Raw genomic sequence first — 21,227 nt, 5'->3', positions numbered from 1 at the left:
GGAAAGATGGTAGATGTGCAGAAACTGACCTTTAAGCAGACATTTCATAATGTTCAGTAAAAGTTTATTCCAGTCAAAAAAAATTGGACTTGGGATGGGGGAACCACTCGTGGTTAACAAAAAGTGATCCAGGAGAGTTTATAAACAAAAACTAAGACTTATGAGAGCTGCGAAGACTAGCAGTAGGTCAGAAGATTGGGATTTTATTTTTAGGAACCAGCAGTGGATGACTAAAAACCTAAACTAAGTGTGGGAACCTTGGAGGATACAAGTGGGGAATTGGTAATAGGAACAAGGAAAGTTTAGTTAATTTAAACCATTATTTGTCACAGGTCTTCATGGTGTAGGAGACGATAAATATCCAAAAGATAACAGGTAACCAAGGTGTTAATGGGAAGATAGATCTTGTAACGGTTTCCTTCACAGGGGCAAACTATTGGCTGGGGGGCGGGGGGGGGGGCTCTATTAGCAATACAGAGTGATACCAACAGAATGAGTTCAATTCCCAAAGTGCCTGAGGTTATCATGAAGGATTCTCTTTCTTAGTCTTAGTCCTTACTTCAGGTGTGGTCTCTCTCAGATTAAACTACCAGCAGTCATCTCTGTCTAATGAGAGAACAGTGCTATCGTCTGGGAAGACTATGGCAACTGAACCTTTACTGTTGGAAAAAACTAATAGCAAACAAGTTACCAAGACCTGATGGCCTGCATCTAGGGGGTTTTATAGTAAGTGGCTGCAGTGATAGTGGAGTTATTGGTTAAAATATTCCATAACTCAAAGGAGTCTGAGAGGGTTCCAGCAGATTGGGGCAACATGGTGGTTCAGTGGTTAGCACTGTTATCTGCTATGGTCCTGGGTTCAATTCCACCTTTGGGCGACTGCGTGGCTTTCGTCTTGGTGTTCTGGTTTGGGTGGATTAGCCATGCTAAATTGTCCATTGTGTCCATAGATGTGGAGGCTAGGTTGGCTAGCTATGAGATATGTGGGGTTTATAGGAATAAAGTAAGAGGGTGGATCTGGATGGGATACTCTTCAGAAGGTTGGTATGGACTTGATGGGCTGAATGGCTTGCTTCCACACTTTAGGGATTCTATGATCTAAGATTGGAAAACTGCTGTGTTTATGGAAAGGGAGAGACAGAAATCAATAAACTGTAGCCTAATATCTGTTGTTAGGAAAATGCTAGTGTTCACTATTAAGAAAGTAAAGGCAGGTAATTTTAAAATAAACCTTAACACAACCAGTGTCAGCATGGTTTTATGAATGGGAAATTATGTTTGACAAATTTGAGGCCATGATAAGCAGAGTTGATAAAAGGGTAGATTGATATTTGGATTTTCAAAAGGAGCCATAAAAAGGTATTAAACAAGACAAGATCTTATGGCATTGGGGCTAATGTATTAGCTTGGATTAAGAATTGGTTAACACACAGAAGACTGAATTGGAATTAACAGGTCCTTTTTTAGTTGGAAAGACCTAACTAGTGAAGTACTACAAGGATCAGTCATAGAGCCTCAATTATTTACTACCTCTATTAATAACTTGGAGGACGGGTATTTGAATCTCTTATTTGCTGATTGGAGGGAATATTATGATGAGGATGTAAGAAATCTTCAAGGCAATATAAGTAGGTTGAGAAGGCAGACAAAATTTAAGGTTGGAAAATGTTAAATACTTTTTGGGAGACTCTCCAAACAAGTACAGTCCAAAGGGATTAGAGTGTTCTTGTGCATGAAACACAAAGATAGCTACTCAGCAACTGCATGCTGAGGCGGCAAACAGAATTTCAGCCTTTATTGCTTTGGGGGGGGGGGGGGGGGGGGGGGGGGGTAGGGTTTGGAACCTTTTTAAAAAAAGGGAAGTATTGTTGCAACTGTTCAGGGTGTTGGGGAAGCCACACCTGGAGTACTGTGTACAGTTTTGGTGCACCTATTAAAAAGAGATTCATGAGGTGGATTCCTGTGATGAAAGGGTTGAATTATCAAGCATGTTTAGACAGGTTTTGTCTTCATTCATCAAGAGTTTGGAAGAATGACTTGGTCTTATTGATATATATGAGAATCTGTGGCAGGGCCCTCTGTGGTGCAGAGGATGGTGCATGTCTGGAATTCCGTATCCTAGAGAATTGTGGAATCTTGATCACTGGAAATATTTAAAGAGGAGGTGGAGAGATTTTTGAAATATCAGGTAACTGACAGCTAGACTGAGCTGGTGTGAAAGAGAAGTTGAGGCCTGGGCAGATCAATCATGAGATTGTTGAATGGCAATGCAGGCTTGAGGGACCGAATAGCCTACTCCTGCTCTCATTTCTTATGTTCTTAAGAAATCTGTGGTCTACATGGCTGAAGACAGTCTACACTCTCTTGACAAATGTGCTGTCAGGGGCTCTATATTCTAGACTTTTATAGTGTGTAAAAGTTCACTTTATAGTATTAATCAGTAAAACCCTTCTGTCAAAATTAAAAACACATCAAAATCACAAGCAGTTATTTCACAAACAACTCTTCACTCCATGAATGCAGGCTTGAACAAACTTTCAAAGAAGAAAACAAACTCAAACTTGTAACAAAATGAAGGGAAAATAAAGTCTAAGTACAAATACACAGTAATGTGAAAGAAAACAAGTGCGGAATACAATGAAACAAAGCATGGCACAGCTTCTTTGCAAAAATCTGCAATTTAAAGCTACTAGAATGGTAATTAAGCACCTATGGTCAACTGTCGTCAGCTGGTTCACTAACAACCTTCAGTGACGGAAATCTACCATCCAACCATGCTACCTGGTCTGGTCTACACTATTCCAGACCACAGCAATGTGGTTGTTAAACTGCTCACTGAATTCTTTTCAGTTTTAAATGTGTCCCCTTGGGGATGGGTAAAGCTGGCATAGCCAGTGACATTCACATTTTATGAATGAAAAAAACATTAACCTCATGAGCTTGCCATGCTTTAATTGGATGATAGGACCCAAATAAGTTGCATGGATAGAATTGCAGTGAGAATTACAATGTATCACATCCTCTAATAAGTAAACCAGTGAGATATTTTCATATTAAACAGATTTTTGCTTGGGAACCAACAGGGAAACAAAGGCCCCGTGTAGATTGTGAAGGTTTTTTTTTTCAAACTTGATCCAATAATGTAACTACTGACTGTATAGGTCTCAGCTGGAGATCACAAAAAAAAGCATTGCCACAGGCATACAGCTTCTCTGTAGGGATTGTCAAAACAATTTTGCATCAACTACTCAAGTGGTGGTGTTAACCAGTTCAATTGGTATGACCTCTGACACAACAAACAAACAACCATTTTGTCTCAAAATCAATGCTGTATTTGTCTCATTGATCTACAGGAATCAAGTCTGTTTAAAATACAGAAACCAAAGTACAGAGCAGAAAGAAAGAAATGGCAGCTGATGTATGAAGTAACTACAGAGTAAAAGCCCAGATATATAAACACAGATGCTGCTTTTTTTGTCCAGCAAGTAAAACATGGCAAAATTTACATATGACCAAGAAATGAAGAATCAGACAGAGTAGTTCAGTCAGAACCACACTGCAAGAAAGACCTGTTTAAGCACTTCATTGCTAACAGTATTTTATTAGAAATGTTACCATGAGATTTGATCCTAAAATACTACTTTGTTTTGTATACAGATTCCATAAAAACACTGCACAATTACACAAGGTCCACACTGAATGTCCTTGTCAGCCACTAAGAATTTCTCCCAATACATTGTCTGTGTTGTGGATCGAGAAATAAAACCTTTCTCTGAACTGGGTGCCTAATTGGTCCAACAGTTTTTGTCTCTCCCTCTTGTATTGTGTCTGCTTAATGGATTTACATGTCTCCACTGTTGCACACAGTAGTTTTCCCCCACCCCACAGTATGTTGCCATTAGTTTGGTAGCGCAGCCTTTGTGAAAGACCTGCCTGCGGTTCTTGCATAGTTGAATTGAATATGCTTCTCTGAAACTGAGCTTCAAGCACACTTCCACATGACACTATAGGAATAACTGTGCTACAAATATCCAGTGAGCTGTTCTGGTTTCAGAAACCCTTTATAAAGGCTACCTAAGTAAAGAATTTAATTAGCATGTTCTGAGTATCAACAGAGTATTTACATTTGTACACGAACCACAAGGACCTGTTCTGCATATCTTGTAATTGTTAATAAGGCAAAACAAATTCAGATTTGTACATTTCTCAGAATACACAGACATTTTTGGGAAGCAAATAAAGTCATTTTTGGCCTCAATAAGAAACATCACAGTGGATTCATTGTAAATTGGTATCTTGATTAATGATACCAATAGCAAACCCTGGGTATTATTAAAATAGTCCGAGGCCTGTAACTGCTGAAAAACAGAACACAAACTGAAAAGCAAACAAATTGAAGTGAAATAATAAAATTACAAATTCATACAAATTAGATTTCAAATATTGGAAAAATGTACAAACATGATTTCAGAATTCTTCTCTGCACAAAGAAATCTAGAGATTTATAATTGATAATATATTAATTCCAATTATAAGCAATCTTCTGATATCAAAGTTCAGACTTTATATCCCTCTCAACTGTGCTTCAATTCTATAAATTTACAGGGTTCTCTTCTTGTTGCAGTGCATTATTTGAATCAAAGGATCTCATATACAGGACAGCCGTCACCAGGTCCAAGAACTACCTTGCCTCAACTTCTTTGGGATTACGAGAAGGTGAGTAGTCCCGGGACTCTGAGTTAGTGAGTGGTGTAGTCCTCCGGGGAGAGACAGACCGTGCACTGCCTGCTGGTACAAGAGGAGGTGGAGCACTCAATGCTGCAGTTGGTGGGGTCCTGTTCAAAATACCATTGTGATTGGCAGTGGATGGACTTAGCCTTGGGTAGTGCATTCCACTTATATGAGGCATAAAGGACGGCACATGTGCCAAGTGACTATCCATAGCAGATGTGTGCAAGGCATGTAACCTAGCACGGTCAAATTCTTCCCTTAGATGCAAACGTTCTCTTTCATCTGTGTGTCGTAAGCGCTCCTGTTCACGTCTGACCTCCAGAACATGCTCATGATTGTAGTCATGAGGCTCCCTGTCTCTAAATGACCGATCATGCTCATAGAAACCAGCTGATGTTGGGAACCGGTGCATGGAATCTGTGCGTAAAGGGAATTCCATCCTGCGGTGCAAATCAAAGCTCCGGTATGCATCTCGTAAAGGATCCCGGACAGGATCCCATGAAAATCCAGGGTGGGGTAGTCGTTCTCTTCCCGCCAGCGGGTTCATGCCTATGAAAGGTGTTACCATTCGTGCACGGTCCAGCACGTTCATGTTGTTCATCTGGTGGATGCTGCTCATTGTGATGGGCATGGGCCCCATAGAATGACCCAGTGAAAGTCCGTGTATGGATGTGTGGTGAGGTGGCTCATTGTTCCTTGGATGCTGAGATGAGTCCGAACCTATTACCATCACCTCATTATCCTCCTTTCGCTCTTCCTTTATCTTTACATCGTTCTTTATTTTCTGGAGGTCACAGGACGGCTCTGATTTCCTTTCGCTGTCTTTGCTCACTGAATTGCTGAGCTTCATGCTTTCACTCAGCACACCTCTGTTGTATGGAGAATTGGGCCTCACAACTGGTTTTGTGTTTTCTTCAGGTAATCGTCTCTCATGGCTCTGCCCATCTTTTACTGGTGACCGGTTCTCCTTGATTTTATGCTCAGTACCAGGGAACTCTCTCAGTGGGTCTGTGTGCTCTCTCTCCAGCTCCTTTGACCGATCTCGCTCAGTGCTGCTGTGGTGCCTGTTTGGATCATTCATGCTTCGGCTGTTGCTGTGGATGAGGTTGTTGATTTGATGGTTGACTGGGGCAGATGCTGGTGATGATCGGTTGGAGTGCCTGTTTTTCTCCACTCCGTCCCTAGAAAAACATGCCAATGTTTTAAACTGCACGGTACTGCAAACAAATATGTCTGGTAATCGGTTATTCAAATCTAGCTAATCTGAAAAGTTTGGAAAGTTTGTAGGCAAATCATTTTTAATATGAAATTCTGGAAATATCTCACAGGTCAATGGGACCTTTTAAAGTGAAACGTTGCATGTGATCGATACATAGAACTTTAATGTTATCTCTTTTGCAATGCTGATGGACAGCTGCATATATCAAAAGAGGCTTTTTTTCTGACAATTACGCAGAGCTGAAAAGTCTTTTCATAGAATCGCAGAATTATAACTGAATGTTTGCTCGATTCAGTCAACAAAACATAATGGTATTCATTTTAAGTCAGAAATAACAAACTGTTTAGATATTTGATAAGGAATATTTTTTAAGCAATGACTTGTAATGTTTTTGCAGAAATTTGGAAGCTGATTCAACAATAATTTGCAAAAGTGATTTAGGAAAAGAAATATTTGCAGGGCTAAATTGATACCTTTTCCTAAGAATTAGCACAGGCATGAAAGGCAGACCAGGCTCATTGTGCTGTAAAATTCAATGATTCTAATATAATGAACAGACAAATTAAGACTCCCAAAGATGTGGGATTCTAGAACTGATTTTACATTTGATTCTTTAATGATTTGTGTCGCCCATCCCCCTTGCAAAATAAACACAAATGAAGGGATTATTTATCTATGGGTGACATCATCTTCCACATTACAAATAAATGTGGGCATTAACGTTCCACAACTTGGTTTGGCGCATTGGTTTGCTGCAAAATACAGGTCCACTGACAGGATATCCTATTAGCATTGGCATCCAAACTATGATTGAATATTACAATCTGCTGGAAATTTCAGATCGTGGCTGTTTCATTATGCAGTGGGGTGTGAGGGAAGAAGGGCATCCTGTGTCTTTCTGTAAGTCCCATTGCAATCAAAATTGTCCCAGTGCAGCAAGTCCATATGCACAGCACTCTTTCCAACAGCAACAGTAAACACTGTTCAAACATTGGATCAATTTGTTCTTGATGATTAAATTCTTTGTAACATGTTCTTATTCACATGATGAATTGGAAAATGTTTATCAGAACCTGATGTGCATAGAACCATTAGTCTATGGAGGAAGATGCTCAGATCAAGAAAAATCAATCCTATAACACGAAGTGAAGTAGATAGAATGTGTTCACACAGGGAACGCTACTGATAGAGAACTCCCACTGAATAAGATGATATAGTTAGGCACGTACCTTTCTTTCTCTCTGTCACTTTTAAGTGAAGATTCTCTTTTCTCCAAATCTCGGTCTCTGTCGTGATTAGTTACCGAGGAGCTTCGTTCGGACTCCCCTGGCTTTGGCCACTGTGGTGGGGTTGGAAATGAAGGTGGAGTTCGATGGAGACGGTTCCACGGTTCATGAGCATTGTTGAGGCTTTGTATTCCTGGAGCTTCTTTGTGACCAAACATGCTATTGGAAGCTAGGCAAGTAGAATATATGGGAAACAAACAAATAAAGTGGAATACTTAAAATCACATGATGGACAAGATTCTATGATGTACTGTTTTGCCAAGCCAAAAAAAAACACTTGGAGCTGGATTTGGATATTGATTGCATACTCCATGCCATCATATAGCAATACTGGTGGAAGCTTGCACTTATGAAGCCTGAATGTCTATGTTACACCAAGATGGTTCAAGTCCCTTAATGAGTCAAGTGTAAAAACTCAGTCTGATGTCTGTACTATTGATTGAGAAAGAATGCTCACGCTGCCGGGGCAGCTCCTGCATGATCTGCATGACAGCAATAATTGCCAGATTTAGAAAATGGGATAAGCAATGCAACATTATCACATCATCAGCTGCATTCTTCCGATTTTTTAAAGGGACTTGGCAAAGATGTCAGCAGGACGTGTGTGTGTGTGTGTGTGTGTGTGTGTTAATGGCCTATTAAGATAGATAACTTCTACGTGAAGAAAACACATTGGCAAACTGCCACAGCTAGTCAAAACAAGTAATTGCACTCCTTCCTTTTTGTAAAAATCATTCATGGGATAAGGGCATCACTGGCTAGGGCTTGCATCTATTGCCTATTCCTAATTGCACAGAGGGCAGTTAAAGGTCAACTACATTACTGTGGGTCTGGAGTCACATGCAGGTCAGACTAGGGAAGGCTGGCAATTTCCTTCCCGAAAGAACTTTAGGGAATTGGATGGGTTTTTCTGACAATTGACAATGGATTTACAGTCATCATTAGACTCTTAAGTACAGATTTTTTTTACTGAATTCAATTCATTTGCCATGGCAGAATTCAAATCCAGGTCTCCTGAACATTACTGGGGCAAAAATAGAAATTGCTGGAAAACCAAGTCTGGTAGCATCTGTGAACACAAAGCAGAGTTAACATTTTGGGTCCAGTGACTCTTCTTTAGATCTGACTGTAGCTAGAAAAAAGGTTGGTATATATATGATAAAGATGGGAAGGGAGAATGGGAAAAGACTAAATGATAGGTGGAGATGGAGTCCTGAGAGAGAGAGAACAACAGTTGGACAGACAAAGGAATGGGTAAATGTCAGCCTGGGAAAGTGGTTGGCTGCTAATGGGGACCAGCAGCCCATGTTACAACAAGGCCTGGTATGTTGGGTTTGGAGTAAGAACATGGGAGAAGAAGTGTGCCACCCCTAAAATTATTGAACTTGATATTTGAGTCCAGAAAACGGTAGGGTTCCCAAGTGAAAAATGAGGTGCTGTTCTTTCAGCTTCATTGGAGCAATTGCAAAAAGCCTGAGAAAGAGATGTTAGCCAGGAAAAAGGGTGGTGCGTTGAAGTGGCAGGGAAGTAGAAGGTCAGAGCCATTTTTGTGGACAGAACGTGGGTGTTCTGCAAGCCTTCATCCAATCTGTGCTTTGGCAAAGTACAGAGGTCCCACATTGTGAGCAGCAAATAGTGGATTAGATTGAATGAAATGCAGGTAAAACACTGCTTCACCTGGAAGGTATGTCTGTGGCCCTGGATAGTGGGGGGGGGAGGAAGTAATTGGGCAGATGTAACACTTCCTGTGACTGCAAGGGAAGGTGCTTGGAGTGGAGGAAGAGTGGACCAGGGTGTCCAAGAGAGAACAGTCCCTGCAGAAGGCTGACAAGAGAGTTGAGAATATTTGTCTGGTGACTGCATCCTGGTGGCAGAAATGGTGGCTAATGATCCTTTGGATGCGAATGCTGGTGGGTTGGTAGGTGAGAATAACAGGCCTCTATTGCTGTGTGGAAGACCAGGGTGAGAGCCAAAGCGCAGGAGATAGATCGCACATGGCTGAGGGTCCTGTCAACAATGGTGGTGAGGAATCCTTGGTTGAGGAAGGTGGTGGACATTGTGAAGGCCTCCTTGTCTAAGTTGGCATAATTGAAACAGGTATGGTGGAGATGGAAGAACCGGGAGAATGTAATAAAGTCTTCGCAGCAAGCAGAGTGTGTGTGTATAGTCAATGGGAGTATATGGGTGTTGGTGGGTTTGTAATGAATATTGTTGGCCACCCTATCCCCAGAAATGGAAACAGAGATGTCGAGGAAGGGAAGAGTCAGAGATGGACTGGTGAAAGTGAGAGCAGGATGGCAATTGTAAGTGAAATAACTTTTCCCATTCCGGATGAGAGGGGAAAGCAGCACTGATGATGTCATTGACGTACTAGAGAACGAGTTGTGGATGGGGGCCACTATTGGACTGGAACAAGTAAAGATTCAGGCATAACTGGGCCCAATGCAGGTACTCACGGTCACCCTTTGACCAGAGTAAAGTGAGAGACATTAAAGGAGAAAATACCTGGGTCTCCAGTGATAATACCAATCTAAATAAATATATTATCTGAAAAAAAAAGTGTTAGGACAACACAATGAATAATGATACTTTAGATTTACAATACAAATGTCCACTAACCAAGTGCTGGATTGCCTAATCCTCCAAAGGCACTCGTGCTGAGGTTTCCAAGGCCACCGTAGGTGTTTGTTCGACTGAATGGATCTGTAAAATGACATGGATTTAAAAAAGCAGTCAGCCATTGCTATAAAAGACATAGAAGTCTGAGGACATGCATTTAATTTTGCAGACTGACTGCGAGATTTATTGTAAACTGGTGTTGACCATTCCTTTAGAAGGTTTGATGTATAAATAGTTCACTTTAATACCAGGCAGCATCTTGTTTCTAACTGCCTAATAAAACCTGTCTGAACGCGTGCAAACTTTTCCAAGCTAGTAAAACAGCAGGCTTTTAGGTTAGTTAAACTAAAGTCCAATGACTTGAGAACAGGTGTTTTTGTTCTGCATCTGTGGGCTGCGCAGTGGCTCAGTGGTTAGCACTGGTGCCTGACAGCGCCAGGGATCTGGGTTTGATTCCAGCCTCAGGCAGCTGTCTGTGTGGAGTTTGCACATTCTCTCTGTGTGCGCATGAGTTTCCTCTGGGTGCTCAGGTTTCCTCCCACAGTCCAAAGAAGTGCAAGTTAGGTGCATTAGCCATGCTAAATTGCTCACAGTGTTCAGGGATGTGTAGGCGATGTGCATTAGTCAGGGGAAATGTAGAGTAATAGGATAGAGGAATGGGTCTGGGTGAGAAACTCTTTAGAGGGTCGGTGTGGACTTGTTGGGCCAAATGGCCTGTTTCCACACTGTACAGATTCTAATTCTGTTCATTTATTCAAACCAACTGAAAATATCCAGACTTTACTGTTAAATTTATTTTCATATCCTAAAACTAGATTTTCCAACTACTGATAAAGAAAAAAATAGAACACCAAGTCCTTAGGATTTTACACTCAATTTGTTTGAGGTTTCTTATTCACACCAGACTCAAAGAATGCTCCAGTGTGATATTTAAGAGATAATTTTACTCTCACTTGCCACACAGAAAATCTACTAGAAAGCATGTTTTACTATGATAAAGTTTCATTTTAACTCATTTGACAAGAACTCATGAAAACTATACCGAAAATTGATGTGATTACAATTAACAACTACACTGACTATGTTTCTTTTGTACATGCTAGTTTAGGTAAAAGAGCTATTTTATCCTTGAAGCTAACCTCCCTCGAAGATATTTGTGATTATCACAATAGAATCACGCAACACAGCATTTTCTATGTACACAGGTGGCATGGTGGCAGAGTGATTAAGACTGCTGCCTCACAGCGCCAGAGACCTGGGTTCAATTCCCGCCTCAGGCGACTCTCATGTGTGGAGTTTGCACATTCTCTCCGTGTCTGCGTGAGTTTCCTCCACAATCCCAAAATGTGCAGGTTAGGTGAATTGGCCATTCTAAATTGCCCGTAAATGTCGGGGAATGGGTCTGGGTGGGTTGCTCTTTGACGGGTTGGTGTGGACCTGTTGGACTAAAGTAAGTAATCTAATCATAAGTTTCAGACAATACTCCCTGTTTAAAAGGTGAAGTGCTAAAAATGAGCGGCATAGAATTATTTTCCGTCAGGCAATTTGTTTCCGCTTGCTGTTATTTCTGTATTTGAAGAATCATGGAATTGTTATTGTGCAGTGCATGTTACCCACCTTGTCTGCACCAGCTGTCTGAATAAACACTGACTTAACACTATGCTGTTGGCCTTTCCCCATAATGTTGTAGAGTGTTAAAAATCACAACACCAGGTTGCAGTCAAACAGATTTATTTGGAAGCTTTAGCTGTGGACCGCTGCTCCTTCATCAGGTGGTTGTGGAGTATAAGTAAGACACAGAATTAATAGCTAAAGTTCTTATACTCCACAGCCACCTGATGAAGGAGCAGCGCTCCAACAGCTAGTGACTCCAAATAAATCTGTTTTTGACTGTAACTTGGTGTTGTGTGATGTTTAACTTAGTACACCCCAGTCCAACACCAGCATCTCCAAATCATAAATGTTGCAGAGTATTTCTATTTAAATAATCATGTAAGTCCCTTTTGAAGGTCTCAATTTAACCTTTCTCCACCACAATCCCAAGCAGGGCATTATAAACCTGAACTACTTGCCAGATGGAAACATTTCTTCTCACATCACATTTACTTTTATGGCTCTTAACCACTGGTTACTGTTTCTTATCACTCAGCAACAATGCTACTGTTCCCTTTATTCCATAAGCTATTATGTTTCTCTTAAAATCTGGCATGTGCACTGATCATCAGCATTACACTCATCAACTCTTTGTCCTACCTCTTCAAAGAACTCCTCTTAAGAAATACATGGCGACTCTCCCTAAATAACCCATATTTGCCCAATTGACTCTTAATTCTATTCCAAATTACTGTTTCTACAGAAGGTTTTCCATTACTTTAACTGGTCTGTAATTGCTGGGCTTTTCTTTAGTATCTTTTTTAAACAAGGCCATGATATTTGCAATCTCCAGCTGTTTGGTACCACCCCCGTGTCCAGGGAATACTGAAAGATTATGGCCAGTGCCTATATAATTTCTGTTCTTGTTTCCTTCAATATTGTTGGATGCATTCCATTCTGTCCAGGTACTTTGTTAATTCCAAGTATTAACAGCTTATCTGATATCACTGCTTCATCAATTTTGAACCTTTTCCGTGACTGAGTTTCCTTCTCTGTCAAATGACTTGGGTAGCATCTGGTTCCTTAGTAAAGATAAATACTAAACATGCATTTAATATTTCAGATGTGCTTCCTTCTTTTATCTATAAATGTCTATTTTAGTTCTTAATGAGCCCTATTCCTCCTTTTACTACCCAAGACCTCTTTTGGAGTATGGCGTCCAGTTCTGGTTGCCCTGTTGTAGGAAGGACATTATTATGCTGGAGAGGATTCAGAAAAGATTTACCAGGATGTTGCTGGAAATGGAGGGTTTAAGTTATAAGGAGAGACTGGGACATTTTTCACTGGAGCGGAAGAGTTTGAAGGGTGACCGTATAGAGGTTTATAAAATCTTGATTTGGAAATGCCAGTATTGGACTGGGGTCTACAAAGTTAAAAATCACAACACCAGGTTATAGTCCAACAGATTTAATTGGAAGCACTAGCTTTCGGAGTGCTGCTCCTCCATTAGGTGATTGTGGAGAACACAATAATAAGATACAGAATTTTACTGGCCTATAGAAGTCTGGCGTTTCCTTTACATTAACCGCTAGTTTTTTTTCGCTTCTCTTATTTGCTTTTTCACTTCTCTTTTGAGGTTTTTGCACTCAACTTGGTTCTCATATGTATCTGCTATTTGACTCTTGTCAGTGCATGATTTATCATAATTGTAACTTCTTTTCATCCAGGAGAGCTTTGGATTTATTTGCCCTCCCTTTTCTTTTGAGGAAATATACCTTGACCGTATCCAAACCATCTCTTTAAAAATAGCTCAATATTCAGCTACAGGCCTTCCTGCCAACCTTCTACTCCAGTGTGTCTGGTTCAGTTCTGTCTTGCCCCATTCAAGTTGGTTTTTCCCCAATTAACTATTCTTATTCTGGATTGCCCATTCCTTTTTCCACCTTTGTTCTAAATCTTATGATGCAATGATCACTTCACCCTACATGTTCCCCTACTAATAGTTGATCAATTTGTATCACCTTGCTCCTGAGAACCAGGTCTAACTGTGCTGTTCATATTGGACTGTACATATACTGCTCTAGAAAACTTTCCTAAACACAATCTAAGAATGCTTTATCTCATTTGTCCTTAATATAACCACTATCTGAACCTATATTTGGAGTATTTAAAGTCCTTCGTTGTACCTTTCTATAATGCTTGTACTTATTTATAATTTCGTTTCAGATTTGCCTCTACATCTTTCCCAGTAGCCTTAGACTGCATTGAGCAATGTACTTGCACCTTTCAGCAATGGAGGGTTTCAGAGGACTCGAAAATCGCTTGCTCTGCTTAAAAAGGGAGTAAGGCAAAAGACAGAAACTTACAGGCTGAGTAGCCTAACCTCGGTGGTGGGTAAGGTTTTGAAGTCCATTGTGAAGGATGAGAATTCTGAATACTAGGAAATGTATGGTAAAGTCAGGCAAAATCAGCAGGTTTTGTCAAGGAGAGGTCTTGCCTGACGAGTCTGCTAGAATCCTTTGAGGTGGTCATGAACAGGTTTGACCAAGGAGAGCTACTGGATGTCATCTACCTGGACTTCAAGAAGGTGTTGCACAGAAATGTGCTGAGTAAGATAATGGCCCATTGTGTTATAGGCAAGGTAGATAGAAGCTTAGCTGTCTGGCAGGAAGTAGAGAGTAGGGATAAAAGGGTCTTTCTCAGGATGGCAGCTGGTGACAAGTGGTGTTCCGCAAGGGCCAGTGTTGTGATCACAATGTTTCACTTTATACATTAATGATCTAGATGGAGGAATTGAGGACATTCTGGCTAAGTTTGCAGATGATACAAAGATAGACGGAGGGACAGGTAGCATTGAGGCGGCAGGAATGATTTGGACAGGTTAGGAGAATGGGCAAAAAAGTGGCAGATGAAGTACAATGTGCGAAAGTGTGTGGTCATGCACTTTGGTAAGAGGAGGAGGCATGAACTATTTTCTAAATGGGGAGAAAATTCAGAAATCTGAAATGTAAAGAGACTTGGGAGTTCCAGTCCAGGATTCTCTCAAGGAAACTTGGAGGTTGAGTTAGTAGTTAGGAAGGCAAATGTAATGTTGGCATTTATTTTGAGATTATTGGAATATAAAAGCAGGGACGTGTTTCTGAGGCTTTATAAGGGTCTGGTCAGACCACATTTGGAGTATTGTGCACAGTTTTGGGCCCCATATCTCAGGAAGGATGTACTGGCCCTGGAGTGGATTCAGAAGAGGTTCACGAGAATTATCCCAGGAATGAAAAGCTTAACATTTGAGGAACGTTTGAGGAGTCTGGCTCTGTATTCAATTGAGTTTAGATGGATGGGGAGTTGGTGGTGGGGGAGGAGAATCTAATTGAAAATTATACAATATAGTGTGGCCTGGACAGAGTGGATGTTGAGAAGATGTTTCCATTGGTAGGAGAGACTAGGACCCAAGGGCACAGCCTTAGAGTAAAGAGAAGACCTTTCAGAACAGAGATAAGGAGAAACTTCTTCAACCAGACAGTGGTGAATCTTTGGAATTCTTTGCCACAGAAGGCTGTGGAGGCCACGTCATTGAGTATATTTAAGACAGAGATAGATAGGTCGTTGATTGTCATGGGAATCAAGGGTTATGGGGAGAAAGCAGGAGAATGGGGTTGCGAAACTCATCTGCCATGATTGAATGGCAGAGCAGACTCTAATGGGTTGAATGGCCTAACTTCTGCTCCTGTGTGTTTTATGGTCTAATCTGAGATCGCTAATCTATTTGAAAAGGGATTCCTCAACAAAAAAAAGAGTTTGAGAACCATAGCCAGTCTTGTCGAAGGTTTGGAACCAGCAAACATTGACAGTCAGATTGTATTCAGGGACCAAGAAAGACTGATTTCACGCAGACTTGGAAAAAAAAACTTGTGTTACAGAACTGGTCACTCCCATGGTCAAACTGCTGCAGGACAGCTACTATACTGGGATCTGTTCAACAACGTGGAAAATTACATAGGTATGTCAGCTTAGTAAAAGCAAGGCAAATCCAACCTAGCCAATTACCATCCCATAATCCTACTCCTGATCTTCAGTAATGTAAGCAAAAAGCATCTGCGACAGTGCCATTAAGCAACAGTTACTCAGTAATAATTTGCTCACAGATGTTCATGTTGGGTTCTGTCAAGGCTACCCAACTTCAGTCCCTTAAGTCCTCCATAATTATGACTCAAACTTATTCAATCAGCTATATCAATGACCAGATGAATTTTAATAGGCAGAGAGAACAATGCAAGATTCTGCTTAGTTGTTGCCTTCAGGCTGCAGTGTCATTAATGCAGAATTTTCCATCTCAGTGAAATAAGCCGTTTTTTAAAAAACAGCAAAGTTGGTTTTAAGTCCAAGGAGTGGACTTTGTAGCTGCAAAAGAGTGAACTGGCACCTTATAAATTGATGTTGAAACGCAAGTGGAGCTTTCGTTATTAAAACCAGGAAATAGCAGTGATATCACAAGGTACTGCAACCCGCTGAATTGCGACAGGCACTATTATAGTATCCCTTCTAGAAAAGAAAGCAGCTGAGGGAACTGTGAAGTGAAAGAAAACCTGATCATAATTTTATTTAGCTGTGACTAAATGCAGTGTGGGCAATTGCTTTGTCAAACCCAAGTATAAGGTTGCATATTTGTAAACATTCACTCACTCAGCCCCTTTCCCCAGCCCACAGTTCTCACCTGCCAGGTGACCAGTGGGTAAATAGTTGCTGTGGTGATGAGGTGGAGGTCCAAAGGTGGTTGCAGCTGGATGTGCATTACCTACAAAAAAAGGACAAAAAAAAAAGCCACGGTTAAATGAAGGATAAAGGAGTCAAGAAAAGCTGAAAGCAACAATCCATCAATACTGTTAACAAGTCATCAGAGAATAGAGATACATGGGGTCATTTCAGTGAACACGTACATATAGTTCAAATTATTACTATATCATCAACCCAGGAGGCAGCTTTCTGTTGAATTGGAAATCCATTGAAACATATCTTTTACTCTCCTTCCAAATGACTGATGACGACTGTCATGTTCCAATCCGCCAAGATCTCTGGACACATCTAACAGATGAGAACCCGAGTGACGGGTTTTAAATGAGATCACTTACAAACTTTTGTAATGCACAGGACACCAACAAGGCGATAATGAAGATCCACCAGAGAAACAAAAGGAAATGCTGCAAAGTGGCAGTACGTTATCAAACACAGTATTGGCTGGGCAGCCAACCATCTGTCTTCTGGACAGCTAGTCAAAGTTAACACATATCTACTAGGATACCAAAAATATCAGCACATCTGCAGTGCCTGGAAGGAGTGAGATGTTTTTCAATGTGTCAGCAGCAGGGGGATAAAAACAATACACAGTGAACATTTCATCTGATGGTAATTTAGTTAACGTTTTGAATCTCTATATTTTGATGACTTCCAGGAAACCTTCATCAAATATCCAGTGAACTACATCTACGTCATCAGGCTTTAGTGTAGTATACACCTGACATGCTGGCAGTGATAAATACTTTAGGAAAGATGATTGAAAGAAGTGATAAGTAGTGAGATGGAAGGGGTTAGGAAGTTCAGGAAGGTAAGGGCTGAAATGGGACGACAGAGGTAGGATTAGGGCAAAGGTGTTCAGAGAAGGATCTTGATTTAGTTGTTCTTGGGGTCAGACCGATAGGCAAGTGGAACCGAGTGCACTGAAATTCTGGATGAATTACCAATCTATGCAGGATAGCTGCCAACAAAGTCCAATCTGTATTGTCAAAGTAAGGATGGCTCATTATTTTAAATTGAAATCAGCTTTAGTCTAAACACTCATTAATGTTTAAAGATTTAATTCAGACCAAGGTGTAAAATTAATATATATATTATAGTGCCATGAGTAAGATCAGAAAAAGATGAAGTTTAGATCGATTCTCACTTGCTAAGAGGTTGAACCTAAAACTAAAGATATCGATTACAAGATTTTTGGAATGATTTAAAGTATCAAGCAGAGATGGAACCTAAAACCAGGACCATGACAATGCTGTGGGATCTCAAACACCAAATAAACTCCACAGTTCAATCATCTAGTTTGGATGCAACATTTAGCAAACAAGCTTTCTGAAAAAGTTGCTGATTTCTTGGTCGGACAATAAAACCATCGGGTACTTTACTAATAGGAGCAATGAGAAACCCAAAGAACGCCATTCCAAGTTGAAACTTGCCATTCCTTTGTACTATGAGGTGTCAGAAAGATAAATGCACTAATCCATTCTCTTGGGTTCTGTGAGCTTATGATTAGGCAAAAAAACCCAAAATGCATTCAAAACTGCTTTGCCAAACAACAAAGAACATGTGATATTTTACTACAATTCCACCAACCCATATTCTTTAATTCCCTTTGTCACCCCAAAATCTATCGACCTTTATTTCGAATATACTCAGCAAATGAATATCCATTACTCTTAAAGGGTACAAAATTCCAGTGACGGACCTTTCATCTCAGGTCTAAAGGCCAATCCCTTATTTTGAAATTGTGTCCTTATGCTGTTGATTCTTGGCCATCATTTTCTAAATATCTACCCTGCCAATTCCCTTACAAATTTTCTATGTTCCAATTAAATCACCTCTATTGTTGTGCATTCCAGCGCATTTCAGCATGAATGAAGTATAATCTAAGAGAAGAGGAAATAAACATTTCATGTCATCAGGTGACATACCTGTGGTTGAGAAGAGGGGCCTGGCCAGGTCATGTGGATATGAGAATCCAGGAAATATTCCAGGTGCAGGTGGTCGACTAAACAGGTCCAGCTTGCCCCCTATTTCAAGTTTGTGATGGTCCATCGGCATTTGTTGCTTTAAAAGTACAACAAAGTTCTTCAGTATCATGCACCAAAAGTAACCAATTGCTTCATAACATAAACTGGCTGAAGATGCTTTCTGTCTTGATAAAATGGGAGATAGGAGCTGGGAAGTTCCTCAGGGAATGTGAAAAACTCCTTTTGAAAAATTAATTTTTGTGTAAACAGTATTCCTGTTGATTGCCTTTTAATTAAGTGCACTTCCAAAAAGGAGATTTCAGCTAATAATTTTGGACAGAATTATTTAAAAACATTGTTCGTCTGCTTGGGAGGAGAAGACAGGAGGTGAGACTAAATGGCTCACATACGTTGCCAAAATTCTAACATACATGGGAGCTTCTGATGTTGATTATATTTTGGGGAATATGATGGCATAATGGATTGGTAATGTGGAGGTTCAGGCGAATAATATGAAACTGTTGGTTGAAAACCCACAATGACAGCTGATGGAGTCTAAATTCAATGAATAATTTGTCAGTTGAAAGCTATCCTCAGTAAGGTTGACTATGAGGCAATGAATTCTCATTCACCTATGTCATTTAGGGAATGAAATCTGTTGTCCTAACTTGGTCTGGCTTACATATATTGGCAGATCCATGACAATGTAGTTCACTCTTAGATGCACTCTGAAATATTTTATATTATATTAGATTCCCTACAGTGTGGAAACAGGTCCTTCGCCCCACCAAGTCCACACTGACACTCTGATGAGCAGCCTGCCCAGACCCATTCCCCTACATTTACCATTAATCTATCAAATGATTCAGTTCAAGGGTAATAGTGATATAAAGTAAATGCTGGCCTTGCCAGTGATTCCTACATTCCACGAAAGGATAAAGAGAAAAAAAAATCACTTAAACTGACATTTAAAAATATTTTGGGAAAAGAGAAAACAAAAATGGTCAATTCTGGGATTGAGAAGGTTTGTTTTTTAAATACCTTCAGTTTTTGCTGGTGATGGTAGATTTGCCAGGCAATCTGCACATGAACGGCACACCATTTCCCAGGTTTCTGTAAGACACAAGACGCAATACATTTTAGTAGACATGTTTCAACTGCAGTAACAAAAACATGCACGTTTATAGGCTTACTGAAACAAAATGCAAAGCACTTAATAAGAAGCCTTCTAAATGATGTGTACCCAAATATATATGCTGCAAAGTTTGAAGCAAATATTTAAAGTGAGGTAATCCGTATGAATAAAAAAAATTTTCAATCCAATGGTAAAACTGCTTTTAATTCGACAAATAAACAGATGTACACCAGAACAAGGATATGTAAATCAGGAGATAGAATGCACCTTGCACATGAGATTTGGACTGACTTACTGCACATTTAGGAGTGGAATGCCAAGATGATACATGTAGATGACAATACAATTTTGATTTTATAAAAGTGCTACTTTTATTTGAAGAAATCATAATTTAAATTTCAGCTGAATCAGAAACAGTACAGCTACGTTCTCGGTTCTTCATTTTCAGCAAGAGATTGCTTATCTTCCATGTTGAAAGTAAGAAGCCTGATTAAGAGCATCCTCACTAATTCAGGCAATGGAAATTTGTTATGCAAAGGAGAACTTGAAGAATAAGAATTACTGCACCTATGGTGGACAATCTTCTGCTCATGCCACAGCTTATTTTGACACTTCTTTCTGAATGAGAAGAATTTGACTAGGAACTATAGCAGATTGTAAAACGACCTGATGGTGTCATGGCTACATCTCATGAAAGGCAGGTCCAAAATGCAACACTAATATTAGGAGCAGTCTGTCATGGCTTGTTTCCAGGCAACTTCTATGGTTATCTTTCTCAAAATTAACACATATTTGGGTGACAATTCTTCTTGAATGACCCTTGATTTTTCTCAGGGTGATGCGTTATTATTTTGAGATGGAATAGAAGTCAGTAATAGTGGGACATATTCCATAACCTGCTTATCCATTCCTTATGATAAACTGACCAATGTCTTGTCTTCACAGTTGACTGAATTTCCAATGTGTACAGCAGTAGACTGTTAATACATGAACCCATAAGGTAGAATCTTAGGTCTCCCTCATCCTTGAGGGCTTAGAATTAAAGAATGATTATCTCACGATCCCAATGATATTTGGATACTAGGGGCATGAAATGAAAATGAAGTCTGTGCACATGTCTGCGTTAGATAAGGCAGCCAAGGTATTACAGTACACAGCTGAATTGTCTCTATTATTGAGAGCCAAGCCATCAATGTTATTATTTCCAGATCACAGCACTAGCAAGCATAAGGTAGCAGACTCAATAAATCACAGACATCTGTGCAAGACTAAATACTACACTTAAGCATACTACTTATTTATTACACTCTCCTGAACTCCAGAATATCTAAATATAGTGCAAGGGCACACTAACTGCTTACCCAGTGGCAATGGATATACCAAAGCATTCAGTACTTATCATTAACAAATTGCATATTGGTTGAAGTAATTTGAATCTCTCTGCATCATGATTGTAAAGATCTCTACCGATAGATAATAGCTTATTATTTGGGTAGTGAAGAAGCGAAAGCTTGCCAATTACCATTATTACAATCTGCTTCCTTTTCTGTGACAGTGTAGGGTGGAAGGGGAAAAAGATAAATAAAACAGTTCACTTTTCCTAATCATGGCCCAAACGTGTACACAAACCAGCCAGAGAAGCCAACAGCTGTGAACCAACCCACCCTGACCCCCATCAAAAAGAAAGAATAGTTTACAAGTATATTTTATGAACAATAGAGTAGAAGAATTCAGCAGGATTACTGACTATCCTTGGCTGAATAGGGAGCAAGTCGGGAGCAGGTCAAGCTTAAGAATATAGAAGATAATAGCGGTCAGAATTGTATGTATTCCGAGCTTCTATCATTAATTCTCTTGTAATTAAGAGGGGAAGAAAAGATGAATTAGAT

The 21,227-nt window shown here is 40.1% G+C and overlaps 1 protein-coding gene across 9 annotated transcripts in view; it reads right to left on the bottom strand.

Annotated features, from left to right (window-relative positions):
* Positions 1-3,450: 3,450 nt before the first annotated feature.
* The window catches only part of fbrsl1 (fibrosin-like 1), a 1,050,756-nt gene continuing 1,032,979 nt past the window's right edge, over positions 3,451-21,227 (bottom strand). For 8 of the 9 annotated variants that reach the window (XM_060843388.1, XM_060843391.1, XM_060843389.1 and 5 more), the window contains 6 exons: positions 19,245-19,316; positions 18,165-18,300; positions 16,160-16,240; positions 9,856-9,939; positions 7,180-7,405; positions 3,451-5,912 (listed from right to left, as the gene is read on the bottom strand). In XM_060843388.1, the coding sequence (XP_060699371.1) occupies positions 4,682-5,912; positions 7,180-7,405; positions 9,856-9,939; positions 16,160-16,240; positions 18,165-18,300; positions 19,245-19,316 (1,830 nt within the window). In that variant the 3' untranslated portion in view covers positions 3,451-4,681. The remainder of the gene's footprint in view (positions 5,913-7,179; positions 7,406-9,855; positions 9,940-16,159; positions 16,241-18,164; positions 18,301-19,244; positions 19,317-21,227) is intronic. The other variant, XM_060843397.1, reaches the window with a different exon arrangement.

This window comes from Hemiscyllium ocellatum, chromosome 24 (assembly GCF_020745735.1).
Source record: "Hemiscyllium ocellatum isolate sHemOce1 chromosome 24, sHemOce1.pat.X.cur, whole genome shotgun sequence".
NCBI lineage: Eukaryota > Metazoa > Chordata > Chondrichthyes > Orectolobiformes > Hemiscylliidae > Hemiscyllium > Hemiscyllium ocellatum.
This window is presented reverse-complemented; position numbering and strand designations above follow the sequence as displayed.